The 27,175-nt window shown below is 44.8% G+C and overlaps 1 protein-coding gene across 1 annotated transcript in view; it reads right to left on the bottom strand.

The window, feature by feature from the left end:
* gabrb1 (gamma-aminobutyric acid type A receptor subunit beta1) overlaps positions 1-27,175 on the bottom strand; it is a 38,196-nt gene that overhangs the window by 420 nt on the left and 10,601 nt on the right. Inside the window, exons 4-9 of the mRNA XM_048227852.1 lie at positions 16,235-16,455; positions 8,284-8,366; positions 4,351-4,485; positions 3,584-3,736; positions 2,887-3,140; positions 1-454 (exon numbers count right to left, since the gene is read on the bottom strand). The exon at positions 1-454 is cut by the window's left edge and continues 420 nt beyond it. Of these exons, the coding sequence (XP_048083809.1) occupies positions 104-454; positions 2,887-3,140; positions 3,584-3,736; positions 4,351-4,485; positions 8,284-8,366; positions 16,235-16,455 (1,197 nt within the window). The 3' untranslated portion in view covers positions 1-103. The remainder of the gene's footprint in view (positions 455-2,886; positions 3,141-3,583; positions 3,737-4,350; positions 4,486-8,283; positions 8,367-16,234; positions 16,456-27,175) is intronic.

Here is a 27,175-nt window from a genome sequence, read left to right as displayed (position 1 = left end):
CAATTAAATGATGGCCGACACGCAGCGACTCCTTTGCCAGACAGACATGGCGAGCAGAGCCCAGAGCGGCCAACAAGAGCAGGGGTGGGGGGGTTGGGAGCGTCTAGTGCACATAGTAGAGCCAGTAGACCAGGTTGAAGAAGGTAAAGGTGATGGGGAAGATGACACGCGACCACTTGTCGATGGCGTTGACGTCCGTCAGGTCGGGGATCTTGACCTTCAGCTGCGAGGCCCGGCGGCGCAGGCGGCTCTTCTTGGGCCCGATGGGCCGCTCCAGCGAGGGTGTGGGCCGGCCGTACAGGTCGCGACCCGTCAGCGGCTTGCGGTACTGGATGCTGGCGCTGTCGTAGGAGAACATGGTGTTGGTGCCACCCAGGCCGCCCAGCATCTCCACGCCGGTCATCTCATTCCGCAGGTCCATGTTGGCCAGGTGGATGTTCCCGTGAGCGTCCACCTGCGGAAGGTCCGAGAGAGATGGATAGAGAGGTGGAGAGATGAAGGGAAGTGTGAGAGAGAGAGAAATGAGAAGAAATGCAAGAGACAACAATGACAGTGGGGAGACACCACCCAGTGATAAATACTGAAATGAAAACAGCAAAAGGTGGCATTAGGTGGTAAAAACCATCTTTAAATACTGACTTAGGCACATATCTGTGAGTGCATTCAGTATAGACTAAATAGGGGTGTGTTTCCCAAAAGCATAGTTTCTATCCTGTTAGCAACTTAGTTGGTTGGCAATGGGAAATTGCTAACTTAGTTAGCAACTATGGTTTTTGGAAACGCGGCCCAGATTTATTGGAATCTCAGTCAAAATGTGGTGATACACTCTAATACAAAGACATACATCTTAAAGCCCTATTCAGACAGGGTTAGTTGGTGAGGTGAGGAAAGTGACTGGATCCCATTCAACTTGGTCCAGTGTCACAAACTTACTAACTTACCACTTTTAAAATGTTCTGCAGAATCCATAACACCCTGCATAAACAAACCCAGGCAATGGTAATCACATAAGACATAAGACCCATAGGCATGTTAGTAATCCTTCATTAGGAGTGAGGGGTCAGAAAGGGGGAACGGCCATTTTCTCTCGTGTGACACCAGCAGTAGTGTAATATCCTATTAGTGCTCAGATTTTTAAACATGTGGAAAGTCATAACACTCCAGGGGGAGTTCCTTAGGCATCTCTGCACAATTCAGACTGAAATGTAAGAATAGAATGTCCATGTCTAAATAACAATAAGTCCACCTCCCCCTTAAATTGGACAACATCGCACCAGACAACCACTAATCTATGCAAAAATCAGATTTCCTGTAGCAGGGCTCTTTTTTGCAATAATCTGAGTAGCGATAGAGTATGTGCTAGATGCTAAGAACCAATTAGGCATCAAAGAAAACCACCAGACAGCCTGGGTGCAATCTCAACCCCTTTAGAAATAGCAGCATTGTTCAAGCTCAAGTTTTTGCATAAGAGAGTGAGTTTAAAGTCACTATCACATGACTGCCACATAAAAAATTCAGTGCCTTAGTCTGCAATCTGTGTTCACAATACTGATGTGTTTTTAGCCTCCAGTAATGTGTGGTGAGGATGGCAGCACCGACTGCCAGGAGAAACAGATTTATACATTGTAAACCTAGATCTAAATGGAATAATTTCGGTTACTTCATCACCTTCATCACCAAAACCCTTTACATACTTGGGGAGGATGTGTTTGGAGAGGAGGCTCCATCTAAAATTCTCCTTTTTCAGCTAGCTGGCATCATATTCTGATGGCTATCACAAAAAAAAAAAAATATTCGGAGGAAAAAAACATCCACAGGCGAGTCCAGTGTTTGGCGTGCATACAGTACACGCCTGTGGGGGTGGGCTGACTCCTAATGTGGCTGGAGTTTGTCTGGAGTAAGTTGGTATGAAACACTGTGTTGTATCCATTTACCAGACCTTAAAATGAGACCACATCTTTCATTTTTGCTGCTACTGTTGATCTGCACTCTCCTTTATAAATTTAGTTTATGCATAATAGTCACAATTTATCTGAGTTAGTTCCCAGCCTGTCGGAAAACTGCCTAACTGGAAAAAACACTTGGGAATTTATTCATGATACAAATGTTCCCTGACACAGCACAGCAAATGCTGGGGAAGTTCATACTATATGGAGTGTGGTTACAGCATGTCTGAAGTTGGGCAATGCTGTCAAAAAGAGATTCAAAGTGCCATTTTTAGGAGCCCTGCAACACTGATAAACAAAGTTTCTGGGTTGAGGAGAAAAAAGTGAAACCCTTGGGGGGAAACTGTGCTCCTTAAAACTGGGGTGCAAAAAATGCAACTTCCATCCTCTCTATTTAACAGCAGCCACACACAGAAAAAAATACACTGATATCCATATTAACGATTTGGGCTGGACTATTTGCCTATGTTGTTATTCTTATGCCCTCGGTAAAAATCAGTTCAGAGTGTGTGCTTGTGTTGCCTGTTTCCAGATGTGTATGAAACAAATGATGATATACACACACTAGAGACTACAAACTACATATCCCCAAAGAACTTGTGGCACATGGATTTTTGTGTCTTACAATATTCAACTGACATAACATAACATAACATAACATAACATAACATAACATAACATAACATAACATAACATAACAAAACAAGACATAACAAGACATAACATGACATAACATGACATAACATAACCTAATATAACCCCACCATACAGGGGCGCTGCTAGAATATTTGGGCCCTGTGACAGACAATAGTTCTGCCCCCCTTATAAAGTATTATCGGGGAGCTCTCTGGGGCCCCCTGTCAGAGCTGGGCCTTTAGAATCGTCCTAACTCCACTCCACGCCCCTGCCACTATACTAGGTTTTGTGAATGTTTCCCCACCTGGACCTTGTTGGCATCCATGCGCTGCTGCTTCTCGTTGGTGCTCTTGGCAGCATTCTCGGCCTTCCTTTTCTGCAGGTGGGGCCCACGGCCGAAGAAGATATAGTTGACAAACGCGTACTCCAGCAGGGCCAGGAACACAAACACGAAGCAGCCCATCAGGTAGATGTCGATGGCCTTCACATAGGGGATCTTGGGCAGCGTCTCGCGCAAGTGCGTGTTGATGGTGGTCATGGTCAGCACAGTAGTGATCCCTGTGGATGAGGGATGGAGAAGTGTGTGTGTGAAGAACGGCTGTCAGGTGGTGGTGTGTGTGTGTGTGTGTGCCTCAGATAGAGAGGGAAGGAGAGAGAAAGACGGAAATAGTGTGTGAGAGAGAAAGAGAGAAAGACAGGAGAGAGAGAGAGAGAGAGAGAGGCAGAGACTGATGGTGATTAGAGGAATAGGTTGATAAAAAGCGTTCTTGAGGTAAATTATGTCATGCTTATTAAATGACGTCGGAGAAATGATGCTGACATTAAGAATAAATAAACACGTTCTTTCACTGACTCACACAAGTAAAGAGAACGAGGGAGTACCTGGTGAATGGCTGTGACTCTCCACACCACACAAATACAAATACACACACACACACACACATACACACACACATACACACACACATACACACACACACACTCACACAAAACACACAAACCTAAAGCCACCCGAGCAGCGGAGGCGTCGTAGTTGATCCAGAAGGAGACCCAGGATAGGATGGTGATCAGGGTGGAGGGCATGTAGGTCTGCAGGATGAAGTAGCCGATGTTCCTCTTCAGCTTAAAACTCAAAGACAAACGGGGGTACGAACCTGCACCCCACACACCCACACAGACACACAAATACACACACACACCAATACAGACACATATGAACATGCACGCATACACGCACATGCACAGACACACACACACACACACCAATACAGACACATATGAACACACACACACACAAGCACACACACACACACACACCAATACAGACACATATGAACACGCACACATACACACACACACACACACACACCAATATAGGCACATACAAACATGCACGCACGCACACACACACACACACACACACACACACACACACACACACACACACACAAACACAAAGGAAGAAAAAGCAGACGTGGATTATGCAAGAATAAAAAAGCAAATTAATTCATTACTTGTGCCTATTTTTGGAGGCTAAAAAGCCTAACATCTGTTATTTTGTGTAATCTGTCCAGAACTTTTAGACCCGACCGGATCCATCCCTACATACAAACTCACAACACAAGTTTGAACATCAAAGGCGTTTTTGCAATAATGTTGACTGTTGGCTTATGCTGACTGTATTCTCACAATAGCTGGACGGCGACTAAAATCCCGGCCACATTTACCAACGATTAAAACCACCAGGATCCCTTTGCAATGTGTGTACCTGTGGCAAATACAGCTTTCTTGGACAGGGTTTGGTAGTCAATGATGGAGAACTGAGGCAGCTCTATGCCCTCCACGCCCCTCACCGACTGACCGCCCTGCCAGTAGAACTCGATGTCGTCCGTGGTGTAGCCGTCTGCAATAAGCCAGAGGAACACGTCGTCATTCCAACACACTGGAACAGGGGTCAGCTCTTGGGCTACACTACGCACACATCACCACAATTTAAGAGCAGAATGGCGAGGCGGGGTGGCTGGGGTTAGGAGGCTGGGGCGAGCGATAGAGACAGAGAAAGAAAAGTAATGAGAGAGATAGCGCAAGGGGGGTGTGTGATTTGTCTTTTCTGTGATTGTTAGGGGCAGAGAGGGCCGTGAGAGTTGGAGCAGGTCTCGCAGTAATTAACCAGGCTGACTGTCTCTCTCCGTCCCCACAGACAGACTGCTTATCTACCGGCCTCTTCAGTGGCTCCCACTATTAGCACTTTATTAGCAAATACGCTCCCAGCCCTTCCCAACCATGAGAAAATATCAGCCCAACGTCCTCTGTGGACAGAGGGCAAGCGGAGGCAAGTGGCCAACCCGAGTGCCGAAAAATGTTTGGGGGCCAAATGACAACGCAGCATGGGAAACATCCAGTTGTTACACAACACAGTGCAACCAAACGGCCAATCACAACACTGTTCACAATTCAATTAAATCATTGTGCAGGTTCACTACCATTGCTTTACTGCAGTGATGGAGATCACATGTTGCAAAGACCTTTCCACATACGTGATCTCATTGAGGTAGGAAGTGGTGTGCATATTGCGGTTTGGTCAGCCTTGTGTGTGTGAGTGTGTGTATGTGTACTGTATGTGTGTGTGTGTGTGTGTGTGTGTTGTGTGTGTGTGTGTGCGTGACCCCAGTCTGGTGATGTGTGTTTTGCTCGCTGACACGACAGGAACATCTGATAACTACAGATGTGTGTTCAGCAGAGCGAGTACCCAATTACTAACACTGTCTGTCACTCCAGCAGAGTGGGAGAGAGACAGAGAGAGAGAGAAAGAGAGAGAGAAAAATAGTTGTTGGATGAGAAAGATGGGGTGACAGAGATAGACAAAGATATCAAGAGAGAGAGAGAGAGGGAGAGCGAGAAGGCCAGCTTAATGGTAGGGGATACTACACCAATGCTAACTACAAACTGTAATCCTGCTCCACTGGACTTACATGTCAGGACCACATGCTTGACAAGCTGAGGTATCTGCACACCACAGCCATGGATAGGTCTCCTACCTAATGCTACAAACCTGCTAACATGGCATGCTAAGCTCACAGCACGAGCAGGAACAGATGGAAATGCTGGCAAAAGTGTGAAGATTTGATTGAAATTGAGGATGCGCCAAGCGAGTGCTCCTAATGGGACCCGTGCCAAAAATCTGGAGGCTTCTCAGGCGCAGCACATGAAATCTAGGAGACTTTTTATGCTATGAAACTTGGGAAAACAAGAGCGTGCTTCCTAGCACAGTTGTTCTGGAAATAAAAAAATAAAAAAAACCTACAGTTACTTCAAACGCCACGTTAACACCAGCACACGCAAGCCGTGAAGTTGTTTTGTCACTTATTCCTTCGAGGACGGTGCTAGAGACTAACACTTGAAATGGCTTTTGTAGAAAATGGGACATGTTTTAAGGGGGAAAAAAATACTTTTACTGACCCATTCTGATAGTTACTCATAGAAAACACATGTCTGCGTATTGCAGTAGAAAATATATGGTAAAAGCAGACAAAAACAGGACAAACACGCCAGAATGAGCAAGTACGGAGGATGGTGTTAATACGCGGTGCATTCGTGCGTAGTGAACAAGAGCTGGGTGCATGTTCATTTCTCATGTTAGTCGGCGTTAACATGTCATGCTGGATAATTGTCATCACTTCCTTAATGTAGGAATTTACAGAATCTCTGTTAACTCAGAAGAAGTAAAAATGAGAGAAAGATGATGATGCAGTAGTTACTGAGGGTTTTGAGAAATCCAGATTTTTTAAGATGGATTACAAGGTGGAAGTGAAATAGCAATGAATAGTGATTGTGGAAATAAAGGAGATAATGCAACACAACTCACCCAAATGATGGCTGAAATGAAAAAATGAAATGAAAACTGATGTCCAGGCAATACATATGGTGTGAGTGTCCACTGTAAGGGCGCATTGACCTTTACGGCACTGCTGTTTTTATAAAAGAACTGCATGTATGGACCAACTTGCATTCCTGTAATTTGAACCATACCAGATCAGATAAGCCCTATTGTCTGAACATCAGCCGGAAGTCTAAGTGAACGTGAGACGATTAGGGTCCCCGAAGAGGAGGCCACGGCTGCTTTAGCCTCACCTGCACACAGAGAAGCAGCTGATTTCACTCATTACTTCTACCTCCTGGTTAAAGAGCTACGCTAATTAGCCAAAACAGATGGTGTACACAAAAGACGAGGCTCTCTCTTTTTTTTATCGGAACACAAAGAGGTTCCACCTATGGGTCAGCGGCATCTGCGCTGCTCGAGCGTGTTCTTTGGCAAGGGGAACCCGAGGAAGGTCCTCATCAGAGGTACATGAGAGGGGTCCCTCCCCACCAGTTTCAATTTAGCTAAAAAAAAAGTCACATAGGCAAAAAAAAATGCCGAGATGCTCATTTTAGGGAATGCCTCAGACCTATGTGGACCAGACTCTTCAGATAGTCTACTCACACAAACCAGACAAGCACGAGGAAGAAAAACCTACAGTATGACCTGAACAGTGATGACATCTCAATCAGAAACAGTGACACCCTGCTGCTTAGCTCACCTTTCTCAGTCTGTGACAAAAGTACTGAGCAACTATCCTCCTTTTTTCCTGATTCAACTGAGCTTCTCTCTCCTTCTCTCAAACTTTTCTATTCTCTCGTCCTGGGTTCCTCTACTTGATAAAAAAATAAAAATACAAATAAAATGATTCATGCACCAGGATTTGAGGAGCCAGACTGGGGGAATAATATATATTTTTGTGCCGAATCACTGGCTATAATTGGTATCCAAAAGGGCTGTTCTGAGAGGACAGGGAGTAAGAGGAGTTTTCGGAGGGTGTACCTGGGGTGAGTGTTCTTAGGAGAGAGAGCGCTCCGAGACTGGCCACCCTGAGCAGAGTGTGTATGTGCGAGGAATGCATGATGAAGGCAAGGCATCGCCTTGCTAAGGCCAGCGCTGCATTAGAGTGCTGGGAAAGTGCTGAAGTTTGTCTTTCTAATCTGCACCGCCTCTCGCTTTGCTGAGGTGAGAGTGAGGCCCTTGGGACCTTGCGCTAACCTCCAACCTCCATCCCTCCAACGCTAGCACGCACCAATGGCTAACACGCAGGTTTGCGGTGCTCGCGTAGCACATTTATCGTTGCGCACACACATTCTCTCTCTCTCTCTCTCTTTTACACAAATACACATACACACACACACAGACACAGTCAGCGAATTGACACAATGAAGAAAGTAGAGAGAAAGCAAATGTTCAGCTTAAACAACCACCACGCTGTGTGGCTGCATAGACTAATGTGATGTGAATATTGATTCATATTTTGTGTGTGTGTATGAGAGAGAGAGACAGAGAGAGAGTGGGAGAGAGAGAGAGAGAGAGAGAGAGAGAGAGAGGGGGGACTAGGATTTAGGATTTTCCAGACCAACAGCCCAAAAAAGCATTAGAGACGCCCCACCAATCATATCGCTATGGTTACCACGATGTAGGTGACCTTGCACGAACCCCCTCCGCGCCAAGCCTCGTTAGAACGCTCAATTAACCTTCAATTAACCTCCAATTAACCCCTTATTAATGCAATCACGTCTCATTCGCCACGTGTCACAACTTCACAATCTTCAACATCCATCCAGCATCCCCAATCCTCCTGTGTGATGTCATCAAAGTGTGACGGGGACAACTCACAGCTCTCGATCTCCAAGGTGCAGTTCTGTTCATCTAGGGGATATCTGCGCAGGTCCATCATACAGGCGGCAGTGGTCGTGATCCTGTTAGGAACAGAGAGGTGAGTCCACATCAGTGTCCATTTCCAACAAATCACATCAATCTAATGGCTCTCTGTCAATACAAATAGTAACCAATTAACACAGCATTAGCAACCACTTAGCTAATAACACAACAAATTAGCACTAGTACAATTTAATTACCCATCGATTGATTACCAATTACCCTTGTCTGATAGATCACAAGAGTGGGGTGAATGTAGCAAAACAGCATCATTTAGGATGGAGTTACTGGTCAAGTCTCCAATCCCTTTAAAAAAAACACAGTTGAAATCGGCTCCAGATATAAACGGGCCCGAGTCCATGCGTGGGTCCAGAGTACTCGCACGTGACAGCAAGCCAGAGGCTAATCAGCTGCACCATGCAGTAAAACTGAGAACGACCCCCACCACACACTGTCAAGCCTGAGAATCTGGAACCAATCTTCTTTCACTCTTATGGAGGGATGCGCAGAGAGAGAGAGAGAAAGAAGAGGAGAGAGAGAGAGAAAGGGAGAAATGGAGAGAGGGAGGTTTGTGGAGGGAGGGGGGATGCAGAGAGCCGTAGTTCTCCTCTTCTCTTCTCTCTCCCCCTCTCTCCAATCCCTAAATCCCTGCTCTCACTCGCTTCCCAATCTCTCTCTTTTTCTCCACTGTAATTGCCTCCACACAGCCTCAGTCATGACTGCTCTTCTTTCTGCAACGCTTCATGTTGGATCTTAATTACCTGCTAGCTTAATTAAGATTGAGCAGGCAACGCACACACACACACACACACACACACACACACACACACACACACACACACACACACTCACAATAGTACACACACATACACACACACACACACACACACACACACACACACACACACACACACACACACACACACAATAGTACACACACATACACACACACACACACACACACACACACACACACACACACACACACACACACAAACTCTCAGTACAAGAGTCTTGGCCAGTTGCATTCTCACGAAGGTCTCCACAGTGTCCCATTTGCAGATGGAGTTATGAGTTTACACTCTCTCTCTACAAATTTCTCTTTTGCACACTCTCATTTTCTCACTGCGTATGCCCATCTCTCTCTCATACACACACAGACACACACACCAAGACACACACACACACATACCAAGACACACACACACACACACATACACACACACAGACACTCATTCCTTTAGTATCGATTACCACCCAAACACTCAGAAGAGCAGATACTCCCAGGCATTTCAACTCATCACATGTACTTATGGAAAATGGACAGGACCATGCACACAGGCACTTTCATCACTCTCTCTCTCTCTCCCTCTCTCCCTCCCTCTCTCTCTCTCTCACACACACATATCTAACACATCCAAATGCAATGCATTATAAAAATATTCCACATTTATCTGACTGCGGAAATGCAATATATATTTGACATCAATGCTGTAGAAAGGAAAGATGAACGAATGCAGGAGGACTGATTGATATAAAGGGTAAGGTTTCACCCCCCCCCCCTCTCTCTGTGAGTGAAGATAAGAGAGAGGGCAGGAAGAGAGAGAAGCGAGTGATACAGAGCGGAACTCCCCTCTCCCCTTAAATCATTAATGCAGGTGTTCACTGGGAGATTCAACACACACATACAAACACACATAATGCACTACTTGTGAATACATACCGTGTCTCCTTTTAACACTATAACTTACTAGAATCAATCTCCCTCTGTGAAACATTAAATGCATGTCTGATAAGCACAGAGATACATATGTATACATGTTTGTGTTGGTGTGTGTGTCTGTGTCCAGGATTGTAAAAAAGCTGCTTGTCTGTGTGTGTGTGTGTGTGTGTGTGTGTGTGTGTGTCCTTTGGGTATTGGCCTCCATGACTGTTTTTCAGATGAAAGATGAGTTTGTTTCTTGCTGTCCCACTTAGAACAGCTCCATGAAAACTAGTTCAGTCACTCCAACACAGGCACACACCAATACACACACACACACACACACACACAGACACACACACACAAAAGTCACAAAATACACACACAAGCAGCTTTTTTACAATCCATGGACACACACACACACACACGCTAAAACATCAGGTGGAGGATTTATTTTCAGGACTTTGCATTATTGCTTCACTATACCATTAATATTTTAGCATACAAAAGGCACCACTCTCACACACACACACACACACACACACACACACACACACACAAATTTTTCATATGGAGCCATGGAAGCCAACACAGCCAACATGCCAAAATGCATGAAAGAATAGGGCACACACACACACACACACACACACACACACACACACACTTAAACACACAGATGAAAAGAGAGTGCTGCCTTAAGAGAGGAGAGTAGGGGTCAATTCCCCATGATATGTAAAAGCTCTGTGCAGGCTGCTGAGAGCAGACCGATTCCTCTGTAGCTCCTGAGTTCCCCTCTGGCACAGTTAAATGAAGATCACAATGTCAATGCATCCCAGACCACAGAGGTGAGTCCTATTTCAGGCCTTCATCCAGAGAACAGGAAAATGAGAATCCTGCAAGAGAACCGATAGAGGAGGGAGGATTCTACAGAGTTCTTGTTCTTGTGGTCAGGAATATTTGAAGAGTTTGGTTCCAAAATGCTATATCTATTTAAAAACACTAAAAAGTCAGGCTACTTAATTGTGTATTTCAGGTAATAGCAATCAAATTGCAGTTGTGTTGTTTTGATTGAGTAAAGATAAATCAAATAACAATACCCAATTACAGTTCTACTAAAATTACTTTGAAAACAAAATATTCATGAAAATTCATTAAAATGGTGGATATAGCGTTTTAGAACCAAACTCTTCATTTGGTGCATTTCAAGGTTTTCTCTGAGAGAAGCTAATGCCTTAGCTGTCCCCACTGTCCACTTGACATCCATCTACCAACCCCCAGGCTCAGAACCCTTGAGTTCCCGAAATGTCACTGAATCTAACCGAAACCTGTATCTCCGAGCTTCCAAATTTCCAATTAATTTTGGATCCGTCACCTCATTGTGCTTCGTTCTCCAGAAGCTTTCGCATCAGCGCTAGTGACGTTCGGTGCTCTCCCTTTGGTGTCCCCATTGCTCTCTCTCCTCTCCCAGCAAAAGGCCTTCCGTGGCTTTGCTCCTCAGCCTACTGCTCCTGATCATTTCCTGGAACTGCGGCCGGTTTGTGCTGACACTGAGGCTGGATAACTTGAGCCCAGGCCAGTGCTTTTTTATCTGTGTGGTGTAGGCCAATACATCTGTGTTGTGGGTGTTTCACACAATGTTCTTAACCTTTAAGTCTGGTAAGGTCTGTTTTATATTAACATATTTGGTCTTTTGTTGAGGTGGTGGTGGTGGTCCAAGTGACCGTGGAAGTTAGCTCTGCCGGTGATGACCCATGGATGCATCAACCCTTAAGACTTTAACTCTTCCACCAGCGCCCGAGACAAAACGCCTTTCTGGAGGTGGAATCCTTCAACAGAGTCCAGGGGACACGTTCATTTCTGTGGCAGGCAACAGTGTGCAACAGTGAGGCAGCACACTAAGGAGAACCGATAAGGGAAGAAGATATCCATCTTCACTGAAGTTGGACGCTTAACACCACATCCAGGTAACTTCCAACGTTCAGCTGGTGCAATGGTTTGTTTCCAAGATGAGGCAATTGGTAAAGAGGAGACAGCATTTTACCAAGGACATCTGCTCGGCTAGAGAAGGTTCTAGAACAAGCAGCCATTTCACAGCACTGAGTTAGTGCAGGGGAGCCCCGGCAGTGTGGGAAAGGGAGAGGAGAGCAGAGTGTAATCAGCTAGAGCCACATTGGCACTCAGAGAGAGAGACAGGCTGTGAGGGCTTTGCCTGAGTGCAATCAGGGGGACCCTGGCAGTATAAGTTATAGAGGCACCAAGCCCTGGCCATATAAACCATGGCAGCACCTCCATGGGGCCGAGAGGCAATGAGCCAGCGCTGATATGAGAGCACGCTCAAGCTCGCCGCTGCCTCGGCTTCCAACAGCAGGGGGGCGAGCGAATGTCCCGAATCCATCCTCTGTAGTGCCACTTGGAGACAAGAGGCCTCCAGGTAGCACCAGTGTGCATCATTTCACCTCTGGGCGGCGGCCCAGGCCATGAGGAAGAATGGCTCCACTGTGGTAGGCCAGGCTGTTTGTGTGAGAGGTGGGAGAGAGCACAAGAGAGAGTGGCGGGCACTGGGGGCCAGCTCTTATGGCCGAGTACGGACTCCGGTCCAACAGTCTGACGGTCCTCTGGAGCAGGTGTGTTTGCTCAGCACAGGTGCCCGGGTTCCGAGCTGGCTGACGAGGCCGATCTCTTCCAACATACACATACTGTACATACACATCAATACCCACCGCTCAGTTGATACGAGATAGATGTCGGAAGATATAACGTATTAAAAAATGTTTTTAACTGTGCTTACTAGATATGTTTCTCGTTCTAAGCTGTTTATTTTCCTCACTCTAAGACCTGCTTAGATAATGGATTGCATAAACTGAGCCCAGAGGAAGTCCAGGTCGGCACTGGCGGAAGTCCTCTCCCGGTATTTTGGGTCAGCCATCTGTTTTTGCTGATTAGCCCAGCTCTCAATCCAGGAGGGAGGACGAGTGAGATCGGCTGACTGTGGACGGACATGTGTGTGGACAGGATAGGGTCCTTCATTCCGAAGCCCTTGTCTGTTGCAGACGTATTACCACAAATCCTACAGCCCTACTGGTCAGTAGAAATCCAGATATGCACACACACATACCCAAAAAGTTGTACACACTCACCAGCCACCACCCCCCCCCCACACACACACACACACATACACCCACACAAACAGATACACACACAAACTCCTCATGTTCTTGCTCTCTGCTGACTACAGTGATGTCTCCCTTCAAAAGTCCCTTAGTATCATCAGTGAACAGATGCAAAACGCCGGAGACATCTCGGCATCTCAACACACAGCGAGCGTAGTGAAAGGGGAAATATGCATGGATAGGACCGCGGAAAACAATGCGGAGCCCGAATCAACTCAGGGCAGTGCTGCTGGAGTGGTGTTGAACATTCTCTTTGATCCTCCATTTTCTGCAGCACACACACACACACACCTCCAGCCGCATCACATCAAAACACGTGCGCTCGCTCGCATACTTGCACACGCACATGCATGCACACACTCACACTGTCTCTTGGTCATACATCATACACACACACACACACACACACACACACACACATACACACACAGGAACACATTAACATTCACTACTGTATGGATGAATTCACAGTTCTATAGAATAATAAACATGCATAACATACTGTATATTGCACATGCTCTTATGTGGAAACACACACACACACTCACACACACATACACACAAACACACACGTGCACACACACACACACACACACACACACACACACACACACACACACACACACACACACACACACACACACACACACAATCACACACATGCATGCACACACACAAAGAGACACACAAAATACTCAGAACCGGCTCAAGCCCTAGGGCACAATCAGCATTTAAATGCACTTTATGACAAGAATGCACAGACACATGGTGAGAGAGCTGTGTGTGTGTGTGTGTGTGTGTGTGTGTGTGTGTGTGTGTGTGTGTGTGTGTGAATGCATGCATTTGTGTACAGGAAAAAGCGAGAGTGGGAGAGAGAGTGACTGTATGTTAGAAAAAAGAGAAACACAATGTGTGTGCAAGCATGAGTGCATGATGTGTTATGTTCTTAGCGTGTGTGTGTGTGTGTGTGTGTGTGTGTGTGTGTGTGTGTGTGTGTGTGTGTGTGTGAGTGTGAGTGTGTGTGCATATGCTTGCGCACATCTGTTTGCGTATTTGAGATAGACAGTATGCATGTGTGTGTGTGTGTGTGTGTGTGTGTGTGTGTGTGTGTGTGTGTGTGTGTGTGTGTGTTTGTGTGTGTGTGTGCTTGTGGTGTGCTTGTGGTGTGTGTGTGCATGTGTGTGTATGTGAATGTGTATGTGTGCTGGGAATTATGTGCCTCTGGCAGATTTGTGCTTCTTTCACATTTAGTCATTTAACAGACGCCCTCATCCAGAGACTAACAAAATACACACACACAGAGACACACACACACACACACACACACACACACACACACACACACACACACACACACACATACACACACACACACACACACAAATGAACCATGGCCACACATTTCAACCTACATTTGACCACAGGCTACAAAAAGGCCTTAAGTAATATCTTTACAGTCATTCACAATTACTGTTATTTCACCAACATCTTGCGCATGAAGTACACTGACTAATTTCCTCCTTCAAAACAACACATGACCTGCAATAATCCACATTCTCCCAGCCCTGATGATGATGCCGATGGTAATCACGATTATGATGGTGATGATGATGGTGATGATGGTGATGATGATAATGGTGATGATGGTGGTGGTATAACTCTTTCTCCCTCCATCTCTCTCTCCTTCTCTCTCTTTCACTTTCTCTCCCTCCCTCTCTCTTTTTCTCTCTTCTCTCCCTTTCTCTCCCTCCCTCTCTCCTTTTTCTCTCTCTCTCTCTCTCCCTTTCTCCCTCCTTCTCTTCAGATGAATTTCCACAGCAGTGGACAATAAAGACTTCTATTCTATTCTATTCTATTCTCTCTCTATTCTCTCTCTCTCCTCTCCCTCCCTCCCCCTCCCTCTCTCCCTCCCTCTCTTCAGATGAATTCTATTCTATTCTATTCTCTCTCTCCCTCCCTCTCTCCCTCCCTCTCTTCAGATGAATTCTATTCTATTCTATTCTCTCTCTCCCTCTCTCTCTCCCTCCCTCCCTCCACAGAGAAGCTCTGGTGGGTGCTTACAGGCCCTTTCCCTCTGCCGGAGACCAGCTGCGAGTTCTCAACTCTGCCTGTCAAAACTGGGTCTCCAAACCCCCCACTGCTCGGGAGACAGGAGAGATGGTTGTCACTGTCCTTTCACTCTGCCATTGCTATTCTAATCTAAATTGCGGTGTTATTTTACCGGATCGCCGTGATGTGCACACAATGCCGATGCAAACAGATACTACCCCCCACCCCCTCTGCCTTCCTGGGGGACGGGAGAAATTGCTTACTATTTCTCGACCGCTTGTCATGAGAATTCCTAGATGAAATGCTCAATGTAGTCAAGATGGTCAATGTAGACATATTTATAGTCAGCGTAGGAGGTAGTCAAGATGGTAACTTATATGTAGGCATGTTTACAGTCAGTATGGGAGCTAGTCCAAATGGTAAATGTGACATGTTTATAGTCTGTATGGGAGCTAGTCAAAATGATATAGGTAGACATGTTTATAGTGAGTATGGGAGGTAGTCTAGACAGTAAATATAGACAAGTTTATAGTCATGATGGTAAATGTAGTAAATGTAAATGTAGTAAATTGCTTATAATCAGAATCAGGATGGTAAACATAGACATGCTTATCGTCAGGTTGGTAAACATAGACATGTTTATAGTCAGGATGGTAAACATAGACATGTTTATAGTCAGGTTGGTAAACATTTTATTTATATTTGTATATTTGTTGTTTAGATGTTTATAGTCAAGAATAGGAGGTAAATAGCAGTTGACACTAGAGTGGCTCTGGCTCTGATCTAATCTGATTTGTTCAACTTTCTTCTTTGATTATAAGATGCCATGCAGATATTCAGTTACATGTAAAGGCCAAAGAATGACATACGTTTACCAACATATATTTAGCAGTGTGTAAAATAACTTAATCAACAGTACCATACATTCAGCCACATACAGTACATATTGTGGCATGTAACAGACAAACACAGAGAGAGAGTCACTGACCTGAGTCCATAGAGAACAGTTCCATCTGGGTGCAGTCGTATCATGCGGTTCTTGACAGTGACTCCGTGAACAAAGGATTTCTTGTCGTTTATGAAGTAGGTGTCAGGCACCCAGAGCTGATCAGCGACGCGGTTGTCAAGTGTCAGATTGAGAGGAATCCCTGTGTAGGACAAACGCTTGTCCCGCCACGACTGCTGGAAGTACATGGTGATGGTATAGTCCTGCAAGGCAAAATACAGACAGACTGGTTGGAGTTTGTTTTGTTCCTGTCCCTTTCATTTCCACACAAATACACATATACACACATTTTACAAAGGCATGCCCAGGAATAATAAGGAGATGCATGGGGGGGTACACACACACACACACACACACACACACACACACACACACACACACACACACACACACACAAACACACACAAACACACACACACACACACACACACACACACACACACACACACACACACACACACACACACAAACACACACACACACACACACACACACACACACACACACACACACACACACACACACACACACACACACACAAACACACACACACACACACACACACACACACACACACACACACACACACACACAAACACACACACACACACACACACACACACACACACACACACACACACACACACACACACACACACACACACACACACACACACACACACACACACACACACATACCCATTTACTGACTCAACCTCAACCTGAGCAGAGGCATACAGATAGAGACAGAGTCATAAATCTAGACGAGACCAGACAAATTTAACTCCACTCCAATTTAACCACTGAGGACGGCAGCTGCCTCACTGACCAAAGCCTGTGTCAATCACAAGATTACAAAACAGCAAAACCTTCAAATGACTTCTTTTCAAAATTACCTCCACTGAGGACAACTCACAAAAAGCCCTGAGCCTATTCATACAGTATCTGATGTACAACTGCTATTCATAATTCACAGACAATAAAAAGTGTGATTCTGTGGTCCGACTGGAAATAAATAAGTATTAAATTACTGGCAGTGCTTTATATGAAGACTCTCAACATGACACAATCTTCATACCTTACACAAATATTTTATAATAATTCATGAGCACATATATCTACTTTCCTAGATTATTAATATATTACAAGACAACAGTACAGAATAAATTATATTCAAGCAGATTATTTTCAGAATGGAACACTGTTGTGTTTTCCATGCCAATTCCCACATTTCAAATGTTCCACAAGGTCCACCGCTTGGTCTGCTCCTATTCTTCAGCTATTGACTATCAATTACACTTGTTCTTGAATTCTCCTCTGCACTGATGGCTCTTGATCCGTACACAAATGTCCCTTGCTATGAATTACTAGCCCCTAGACCTTTCAATCTCTAAACCTCAATGTCAATGAGGATCTCACCCATTTAAAACATGCTGCTAACTCTCTTGTGCTGAGTGTGGGGATGAGTTGGAGAGGGTTTGTCACATCTTTTCTTGCTCAGAGCTGCTTGACACTCATGAGATTGCATCTCACCTACTCTAAAGCCCCCACCCTCTTCTCTCACACCTGTCATTTAAATACGCTTCACACATTTAACTTCAGGACTTAACTTTGCGTGGGTTAAGTGTGAGAAGACAGTTGTGTGTGTATGTGAGTGCGTGTGTGTTGCTATATGTGTATGTGAATACACAGTATTTTACAGGACACAGACACACAGAAGCAGAGCCTCAGCCATTACAGAATAATTATGCACATGCATACACACACACACACACACACACACACACACGCACATGCACGCACACAGAAACACACACACACACACACACGCACACACGTACATGCACATTAGTGAATAATTACACCCACAGCTTTCACACACTCCATCATTATGTGATTATGCAGCTGCATCTAATTACACATTCAGCACCCTGGCAAATTCCAGCAGAGGAGAGGTGCATTATGGACTTTTAAAGGAATCATTAAGAGCCAGAGTTTGGGAAGGGTCGGCTGGGCGAGAGAAGATATGTACTGGTCCGGTCAGCCTCAGGTACAGGTTATACATTCCACCAGAATCATTTTTTTGGCATTCAAGCGTCACACTCAGGTACTCTCTGTAAGATTTCGGTTTAGATTAGCACAAACAACAATATATTCCTGAACCAGTGCAGAGGCCAAATAAATAAATAACAATGCCCTTATGAGTCACCAGCCACTGCCCAAATGTTTTGCTTTTGTCCTTGAGGTGAGAGCATTTTATTTAACAGCACTCCAGATTTTCTGCGCAGTCCACAAAACACCTAATAAATATTTACATAAAGCCATTTCTAACGGGACAAAGTTGCATTGGCACTCAAATCTGATGCTAAACAGTGGTGACAGCCTCCTTGTGAACATATTGTTGTGTAGCCGGAGTTTGTGAATGCGTCTCTCCAACTCCCTCTATCCAGATGTTCTAATGGAGTAGACACTGCCTACATTTGGGTAAAGCGCACAAAGGCAGACACACACACACTTTATAGTAAAGTAAAGTATATATACTCTTTTTATCCCGTGAGGGAAATTTGGTCTCTGCATTTATCCCAATCTGTGAATTAGTGAAACACACTCAGCACACAGTGAACACACAGCGAGGTGAAGCACACACTAATCCCGGCGCAGTGAGCTGCCTGCAACAACAGCGGCGCTCGGGGAGCAGTGAGGGGTTAGGTGCCTTGCTCAAGGGCACTTCAGCCGTGCCTACTGGTCGGGGTTCGAACCGGCAACCCTCCGGTTACAAGTCCGAAGTGCTAACCAGTAGGCCACGGCTGCCCCCTATATCATACCTGCAACTAATGTTGCAAAACATGACTTCAGTGTTGGGTACAATTTGCATGATTAATATCGAAATATAGGGAGGACACCAGTGTTCATGAGCAGACACACTGATTAAACTGCCTTAGGTGGGTCCTGTTCACAAACCTGAGGGCACACTCGTATGTAATTAGGTGGGTTGGTCAACCTAAAGGGTGTCCTGTTGCCGTGGTAGCTGAAAGTCAGCAGGGGGGAATGTGAACAGGGTTCCATCCGTGATGCCCATCACTTCAAGGGTCATATTAGCATAGTGCACACTACACTCGTTTTGAATCAGCCTCATTAATATGAATGACTACAATATTCACTGAGGTCACCTAGCACATGCTATATGCTGCACGTGGATAGGGGGTATAAGTGACCACAGGCTTTTAAAAAATGTTGGCAAATGCCTATTTGATCTACTGAAAAGATATTATTTGTAAAACTATCTTAATTTACACAATCTTTTTATGACGTTCCATCTATCATTTAATCATCATAAAGAACTGCAATGTCAAATGCATTCTAGTAGGAAAGCATCTGACGTGGGATAATAGATATTGCATTTTTATTGCTAACACGTGCAATGCAGATAACTTCCAGGAACCAAAATATATGGATTTTGTGAACAAAATTAAACGAAAACTAAACGAAATACGAGTAAAAAAAGCCATTTTGATACCACACCTGTGCTGTTCAGCGCGCTGGCATGGTGGTAAACAACATGAGTTTGCTAGTCTGCATCAGTGAGAGAGGTCAAAAATGATCAAACGGCCACTGATGAGACGGTCTACGTGGCATGCATAAACACATGGAAACATGCTCGCGCACACCAAAGCCCATAGATGTGCTGAAGAGCACTTGAAGGTCAAAGGAATTGGTTTTCTTCTTGGAAAAGTGTGGCTGGCCGAGGGTGTCTTGAATCCTTAGTTTAATCAGATGTAGATTTTACAGATGTACTTTGTGAATCCATTGCATTTGCTAACATGATGGTTATATGCATTTTATACGCTGTTTATGTCACTGTTTATTTTGCAAGTACAATTACATATCTAAGGTCAGACGCGACTGACCTGAGATCTCCTTTCTCGTACGGCAACAAATAAACAAACACGGGCAGTCAGGAACGGGAGCGCTGACTCTCCCTGTGTGCGGCTTAGAGCCCTGAATCAAACGCGATTGTTGCTCTACGTACGACCCCCCTGGTGCTGCACAGTCGTCCTTCGAACAGTATTGCTGCGAGCAGCGTCCTCTCTGCTCCAATTTTAGCTGATGCCGTGGAGGTCAGGCCGTAGTTCCTCAGGGCTCGGTTCTCGGCCCTGCTTAGTATTCCTGTCTGCCCGATTCAAATGACTGCACTGCGGCAGCTTTAGTGGTGCTCGCAGACCTTACACCACAGCAGGCCACACAGAGAGGGGTGGGATGGGGAAAAAAGAGAAAACAAAAAAAAGAAGTAAGAGGGGAAAAAAATGAATGGAGATGAGTTGGATCATCCATTCTGGAATTGTGCAAAAAAGTCCCCATGGGGCATTTTTTTCTGAATACACTTCAAATGTTACACTTGACTGCTGGTAACCTTCTGAGCGCAAGATCGAGATGGAGAGGGAGAGAAAGATGAAGGGAGAGAGAGAGAGAGAGAGAGAGGTGGGGGCTAACGGTGCTGTTCGCTGCTCTCCTCTCCTCTCCTGCTCTATCAGGCTAATCTGTGCTGCAACACTGCAGTTGAGATTCTCCTCACAGTGTTCACAGCATACACACACACACACACACACACACACACACACACACACACACACACACTTTCTCTCTCGCTCTCTCCCAACCAGCATGGCTTGCAGTTTATAAAGATGCTTATGCAAGCACTTCAGAACCCACCCTAGAGGAAATAAACTTTCTGAAAAAGCTGACTGTTTTGGACATTTTACACATTCTATTACTTCATTCTTAAACGAAAAAAAGCAACTCCCCTCATGTCACCTACCGAAGAATCCCAACATAAAAAACACTCATTCACCCCACCTTAAGAACCATCTTTCAGATGATCTACATCCGGAAAAGAAAAACCCCCCAAAAAAGGAGAGGAAGAATAGACCGTCACAAAAAATGGAAACGAGAGAAATGTGACGGGCTGAGACGTAAGCATTCTCCCCAAGTGCCTCCTTTGCTCAGAGAACATGGAAAACAGGATTCCTTGAATCCTCCTCCTCCTCCTCCTCCTCCTTCGAGAGGCCTGATTCTGCTGCTGCAGTTCCGCTCACATGGCGGGCAGGCAGCACATGTGAATCTCTCTGCTGCATGACTGCAGGTATCCTACTGCAGCCTGTGTGTGTGTGTGTGTGTGTGTGTGTGTGTGTGTGTGTGTGTGTGTGTGTGTGCATGTGTGTATGTGTGTGTGTGCGTTGTGCGTGTGTGTATGTGTGTGTGTGTGCCGATTTTTTCCTGTCTTGCATAATTTCTTTTTTATTCTGCTGCTTGAGCGTTTTCTCTTTTTTTAAATTTGATTGTGTTCTTTGGTCTCTGGTGCTCTGCAATGTCTTTAGTGCTGCTGGTCTGCAGAGGGTATGTTTCTCTCCCTGAGTGAGATGAGATGAGGTGATGCTGGTGTTTTTTTTCCCTAGAGCTCAGAAAAAGAGAGAGGTAGGGAGAGAGAGAGAGAGAAAGAAAGAGAGAGAGATAGAGAAAAGAGAGAGAGAGAGAGAGAGAGAGAGAGGGAGGAGACAGAAGCTTCTGGAGCACTTCCAAAACTCCACCACTCTAATCTGTCTATAATGTGCAGGAGAGGTGCAGTCTCACAGGACTGCGAGCTGTGAATGTGTGTGTGTGTGTGTGTGTGTGTGTGTGTGTGTGTGTGTGTGTGTGTGTGTGTGTGTGTGTGTGTGTGTGGCTGAGTCTCTTTTGAGTGTGTGGTTGTGCCTGAATTAGTACATATGTGAGAGACAGAGGAAGATGGAAGGGAAGCCGAGATAAATAAAGAGGAGAGGAGAGAGAAAGAGAGAGACTGAGAAAGAGAAAAAAAGAGAGACAGAGAGAGAGAGAGAGAGAGAGAGAGAGAGAGAGAGAGGGAGGGTCTCAGGTTTGCTCAGGACAAACGCCTCCCTTAACAGTCTATTATTAGCACCTGCTGTTGCCCCTGACGACCGTTTAAAAATCATCACTCCAGCAGCTCAACTTCTTCTGAGCAGTCGGTGCAGTGTGGCACTGCCGCCATATTCCTCTCACTTGCTATCCCTTTCCTGTGCTTGCTCCCATTCTCCCTATCGCACACACACACACGCGAACACACACACACACGCGAACACACACGCGAACACACACATACACACACACATATACACACACACTTACTCCTCCCTCTACACTGCAATGCATTCTCCCATGACCTCATTTCTCCCCAACGCACCATAAAGAACACTCTTATTCATCCCAGAAAGGGTAAGAGAAAGAGAGAGAAAGAGAGAGTGAGTGAGAGAAGGAGGGAGTGAGAGAAAGAGGAAAGGAGAGAGGGAGAGATGGTATGTATCTAATACAGAAGCACTTAGAGGGGTAGTGACAGCAGGAAGAGATGGAGATGAAAAGAAAGGATGGAGAGGGCCTGAAAGAGAGAAGGATTGAATAAGGGGTTGGGGGGAGAGAGAGAGAGAGAGAGAGAGAGAGAGAAGGATTGAATAAGGGGGTGGGGAGAGAGAGAGAGAGAGAGAGAAGGATTGAATAAGGGGGTGGGGGGAGAGGGAGAGAGAGAGAGAGAGAGAAGGATTGAATAAGGGGTTGGGGGGGGAGAGAGAGAGAGAGAGAGAGAGAGAGAGAGAGAGAGAAGGATTGAATAAGGGGGTTGGGGGGAGAGAGAGAGAGAGAGAGAAGGATTGAATAAGGGGGTTGGGGAGGAAGAGAGAGAGAGAGAGAGAGAGAGAGAGAGAGAGAGAGAAGGGGGAAAGTGAAAAGACGCATATTGTGTGGAGGGCAACACCACCCACTCCATTTTAAACCAGCAGCACTCCACACACTGCTCCCATCACGAGCAGGCTTTATGCATCTCTCAACAGACAGACGCAACTCCTCACCTCTTAAAGATACGTCGCTCTTGCAAGCTCTCAAGCCCTCTAAATATTACTGCGGGAAAAATTACCAATCTTAGAAAATGCACCAGGGGCAGAGAGAGAGAGAGAGAGAAAGAGAGAGAGAGAGAGAAAGAGAGAGTGCAATCACTATATACTCTAAAAACATGAAATATTTACATGACACAAATACATGAATGCACTCGCAACATGGAATCCTTCTTGGGAGTGATATATTTAACAACAAATACTTGATTAATAGGTGAACGGAAAGATAACAGAAAAAAATCCAAACTGTAGTAGCCTCAAATACAATAACCTGGGACTGTTTGATCTCGAAAGCATGTGTTGGCAACCGGCTGCTGATTTGAAGGGAATGGGAAGAGATAGATATTGGATTATGTGATGGGGGATTAACAGCATGTTGTGTCATGCTGGATTTTCCTGCGAGACATCTGGGATTATGGATTATGCATTTGGGATTATGATTACCCATTTTAGTGTCAAATACAACTCTACATAAACAGTATGTAGTAGATTATTTTTAGAGAGGGATAGTAGTGAGACAAATATTGGATTACTTGAGGTTTTTTTTAGAAAAAAATAAATAAATAAGTTGATAGTGATGTAGGATTATCAGACAAGTGTGACTATCATGTTGGATAATCTGAGTTCATATGTAATATTTTCTAAATTATCTGTGAGATTATTGAAGAGAAGTGATTACACTAATACATACAGTAGTAAATATAGCATGAAGTCTAAAAGTATGAATAAGTGGACTTCTTATTCAGTATAAGCGGGGTCCATATTACAGCCAAAACTTTGGCCTGGCGATTGAACACAGTTCAGTGATTTTGGTTTCTAGTTATTGTAAGCAATTGAGTGAAGACACTGGCCATTATCCTCCCACTTAAGCTGCACATGATCTTTTAGTCACATGCACGTAGTTTCTGAGAACAGCCATTTCATTAGCTTGAATACAAGGTAATGGCCAATAGAAATATGTAGGTAATGCCATATCCTTAAAAATACAAAACCACCAAAAATAAAGGGAGTGGGAAAAATGGGTCTGCCCTAACATATGATCAGACCAGAAGGGCATTTTGCAGCATTATGATTTACAGATCTACTGACAGCGAGGCAGTTGTCTTTTTTTTCTGTTTCCATTCACTCTTCCTCACGCTCTCTGTGTTCCACTGGCGAGGCCCCCCTTCGCACCACCCACCCACATCCATCCATTCTGACAGTGACCTTGGTCTCTAGCGAGGGGCTTAATTCATCCTGGCCAGGCCTTTGAGAGAGGATGATGAGTGGGAACAGAGAAGAGAGAGAATAAAAGCCTCCGAGGAGTCAAACCCACCAACTTCTGACCAGCAGCCATTCCCAATGCACTCCAGATACTCCAGAGTGGGATCAGCTAGGAAAGCAGGACTATCGGATACATGGCAGATAATGGATTCAATACCATAATGTACACATACAAACACACACAAACACACTAAGAGTGTACAATATGTAGACTCTCGTCTATGATAATATCTTAATTGTAGTTTTAACAATGTCAGAGCTGACTTTACAGAGTTGTGTTTCTTAAACTATGGCTGGTCTGCGACAAGAAAACTGTTGGCTCTGAATAGCTGTCAGCTGTTAACCAGGCCATGCCAGCTTTTTATCGTTGTTCATGTCTTGTTATAGTATACAGTATGTGTAGATATCGTCATTCATATTAACTAGAGCTATACTTTTTATTTATCTTTATTGTTATAGTTATTAGTGTGAACAATACTGGTGGTGAAGTGTTTATTTTACTTGAATGCTTAGGTTTGAAGTAAATAAATAAGACCTGTGTTTTTTAACTATGTTTAATACCAATACTACTATTTTTATCAGTAATAAGAAACCATTTATAACCTACTAGCAAGAATAAGATAGTACTGTAATTTCCCAACTATTTTTTTTTGCTAAATTTCTTTAGCTATGAGGTTAATACACAGTGGCAGTTAATATGGTATTAATATGGTTTTGTTTTTATAACTTGCCTAAAACACTGTCCTGCGGTTTATACACAATGTGGCTAATACACAGGAAATTACTGTATATGAGACTTGAACAAACAAATTTTAAGGATGCAAAATAAAGTCTAACCATCGTTATCAATAAAATCAGAAAATGTTGAGTTTTTATTTTTACTTCTACACACACACACACACACACACACACACACGCCACACGCACACACACACACACACACACGCACGCACACACACACACACACACAGACAGTCACACACACACACACACACACACACACACACACACACACACACACACACACACACACACACACACAAAAGCAGACACACAAAGAAAATCGTTTTGTTTGTTTTTTCATGTCCTCCATCCTCTCCCTCCCAAGATAAAGGTTGATGCCGTCATTTTCTGTCCGTGCACAGCTGAAGTTCAGATGCTTGGCATCTACCCAAAATGGAACTGTCAATATTCGAGGCTCAAAAATTTACACATCACATTGCACATGCTGGACCTAGTCTAGCAGATGCCCTCATCCACTAGAAAACACACAAAACATGTTGTTATAAACCGCAGATTCCAGTGTGTGTGTTTGTGTGTGTGTGTGTGTGTGTGTGTGTGTGTGTATGTGTCTACGCGCACCTGCACACATGTCACATGTGCCTCTGTGTATATGTATGCATATATGTGTATGTGTGTGTGTGTGTGTGTGTGTGTGTGCCTGTCTATCTGTCTGTCTGAGAGTGCAGGGTCACGGTGTGCCCAAAATCTCCCAGCACCACTGACAGCCCTCACAATAACAGATTGAAATAACACGCTTCCTCTCCTCCCAGCGTCGTCTTTCCTACCTCTCCTCCTCCTCTATCACTCCTCCTTCCCTCCCTCCCTCCTTTCTTTCTCTCTTCCACTCCTCAGGTTTATCCTCTATTTTCGCCTGTCCTCCTTTCCCCTTCCTGTCCCTTCATTTCTCCTTGCCACTCCCTTCCCTTGTGCATCCTTATCCTCTCCTCTCCTCTCCCATCCCCTCACACCATTTATTCTCTTCTCCTCTCTTTGTCATCTGCTTCTCATCCCCCTCTTTCTCTTCTCTCTAATTTCCTCTCCTTCTTCCTCTCTTCTCTCTTTTCCTCTCCTAAACTCCTCTTCCTTGCCCCTGTGTCTGTTACCTCTCCTCCTCTGCCTCCTCCTCTCTCTCCTCCTCTTCTCTCCTCTTTTTCTCTCCCTTCCTCTCCTTCCCTCAGACATCAGACGTGACATTTTTAGGTATTTTATTCATTCACAGCCTACAGCAGATTCTCTGCCTGGCATCCCCCTTTTCCAGACTGCAGAGCAAAGCAGTGAACACACACACACACACACACACACACACACACACACACACACACACCCATATACACCATACAAGCACACCTCTGTCACACTCTCCAAGGTGATAATCACACACACGCACACAAACACACACACACACACACAGACAGGCTGCTGCTATCATCACCACTGATGACACACACACACACACACACACACACACACACACACACACACACACACACACACAGATGACACACATCATTGGGACATGCACCGATAGTCTTTCACTGGGAGGCCTTCTAAAGTGATCAACAGACACTATCACTATGTGTGAGCTGAAACCAGAGTCCAACCGATAAATTCGCATGCGGATATTATTGGTCAATATAAGCCTATTGCCAATCTATCAACAAAATTGTTGTTTAAACGGTTATCTGGTAATCATTGTATCTCTATCATATCTCTTATTGTTAAATGTTCAACCTCTAAGCTAAATGACCAATATTACTGTGATGTGTCAGTTAAACTTACTGTGTGAGTGTTTCAGTTAAAATTAATATAAGTTGATCATTATCAGATTTCTAAAGTATACCTTCAGGTAACTACAGTTTTGGCAACTGTAGAGCTTCCCCTAGAGTTGCGAAGTATTTATATTTTACTCTGCTGTTGTAAATAGCCTACTTCTCGTGGCTTG

Source organism: Alosa alosa, chromosome 19 (genome assembly GCF_017589495.1).
Source record: "Alosa alosa isolate M-15738 ecotype Scorff River chromosome 19, AALO_Geno_1.1, whole genome shotgun sequence".
In the NCBI taxonomy this organism is placed as follows: Eukaryota; Metazoa; Chordata; class Actinopteri; order Clupeiformes; family Clupeidae; genus Alosa; species Alosa alosa.
The sequence above is the reverse complement of the archived record's forward strand: the minus strand, read 5'-3'. Positions and strand labels throughout refer to the sequence as shown.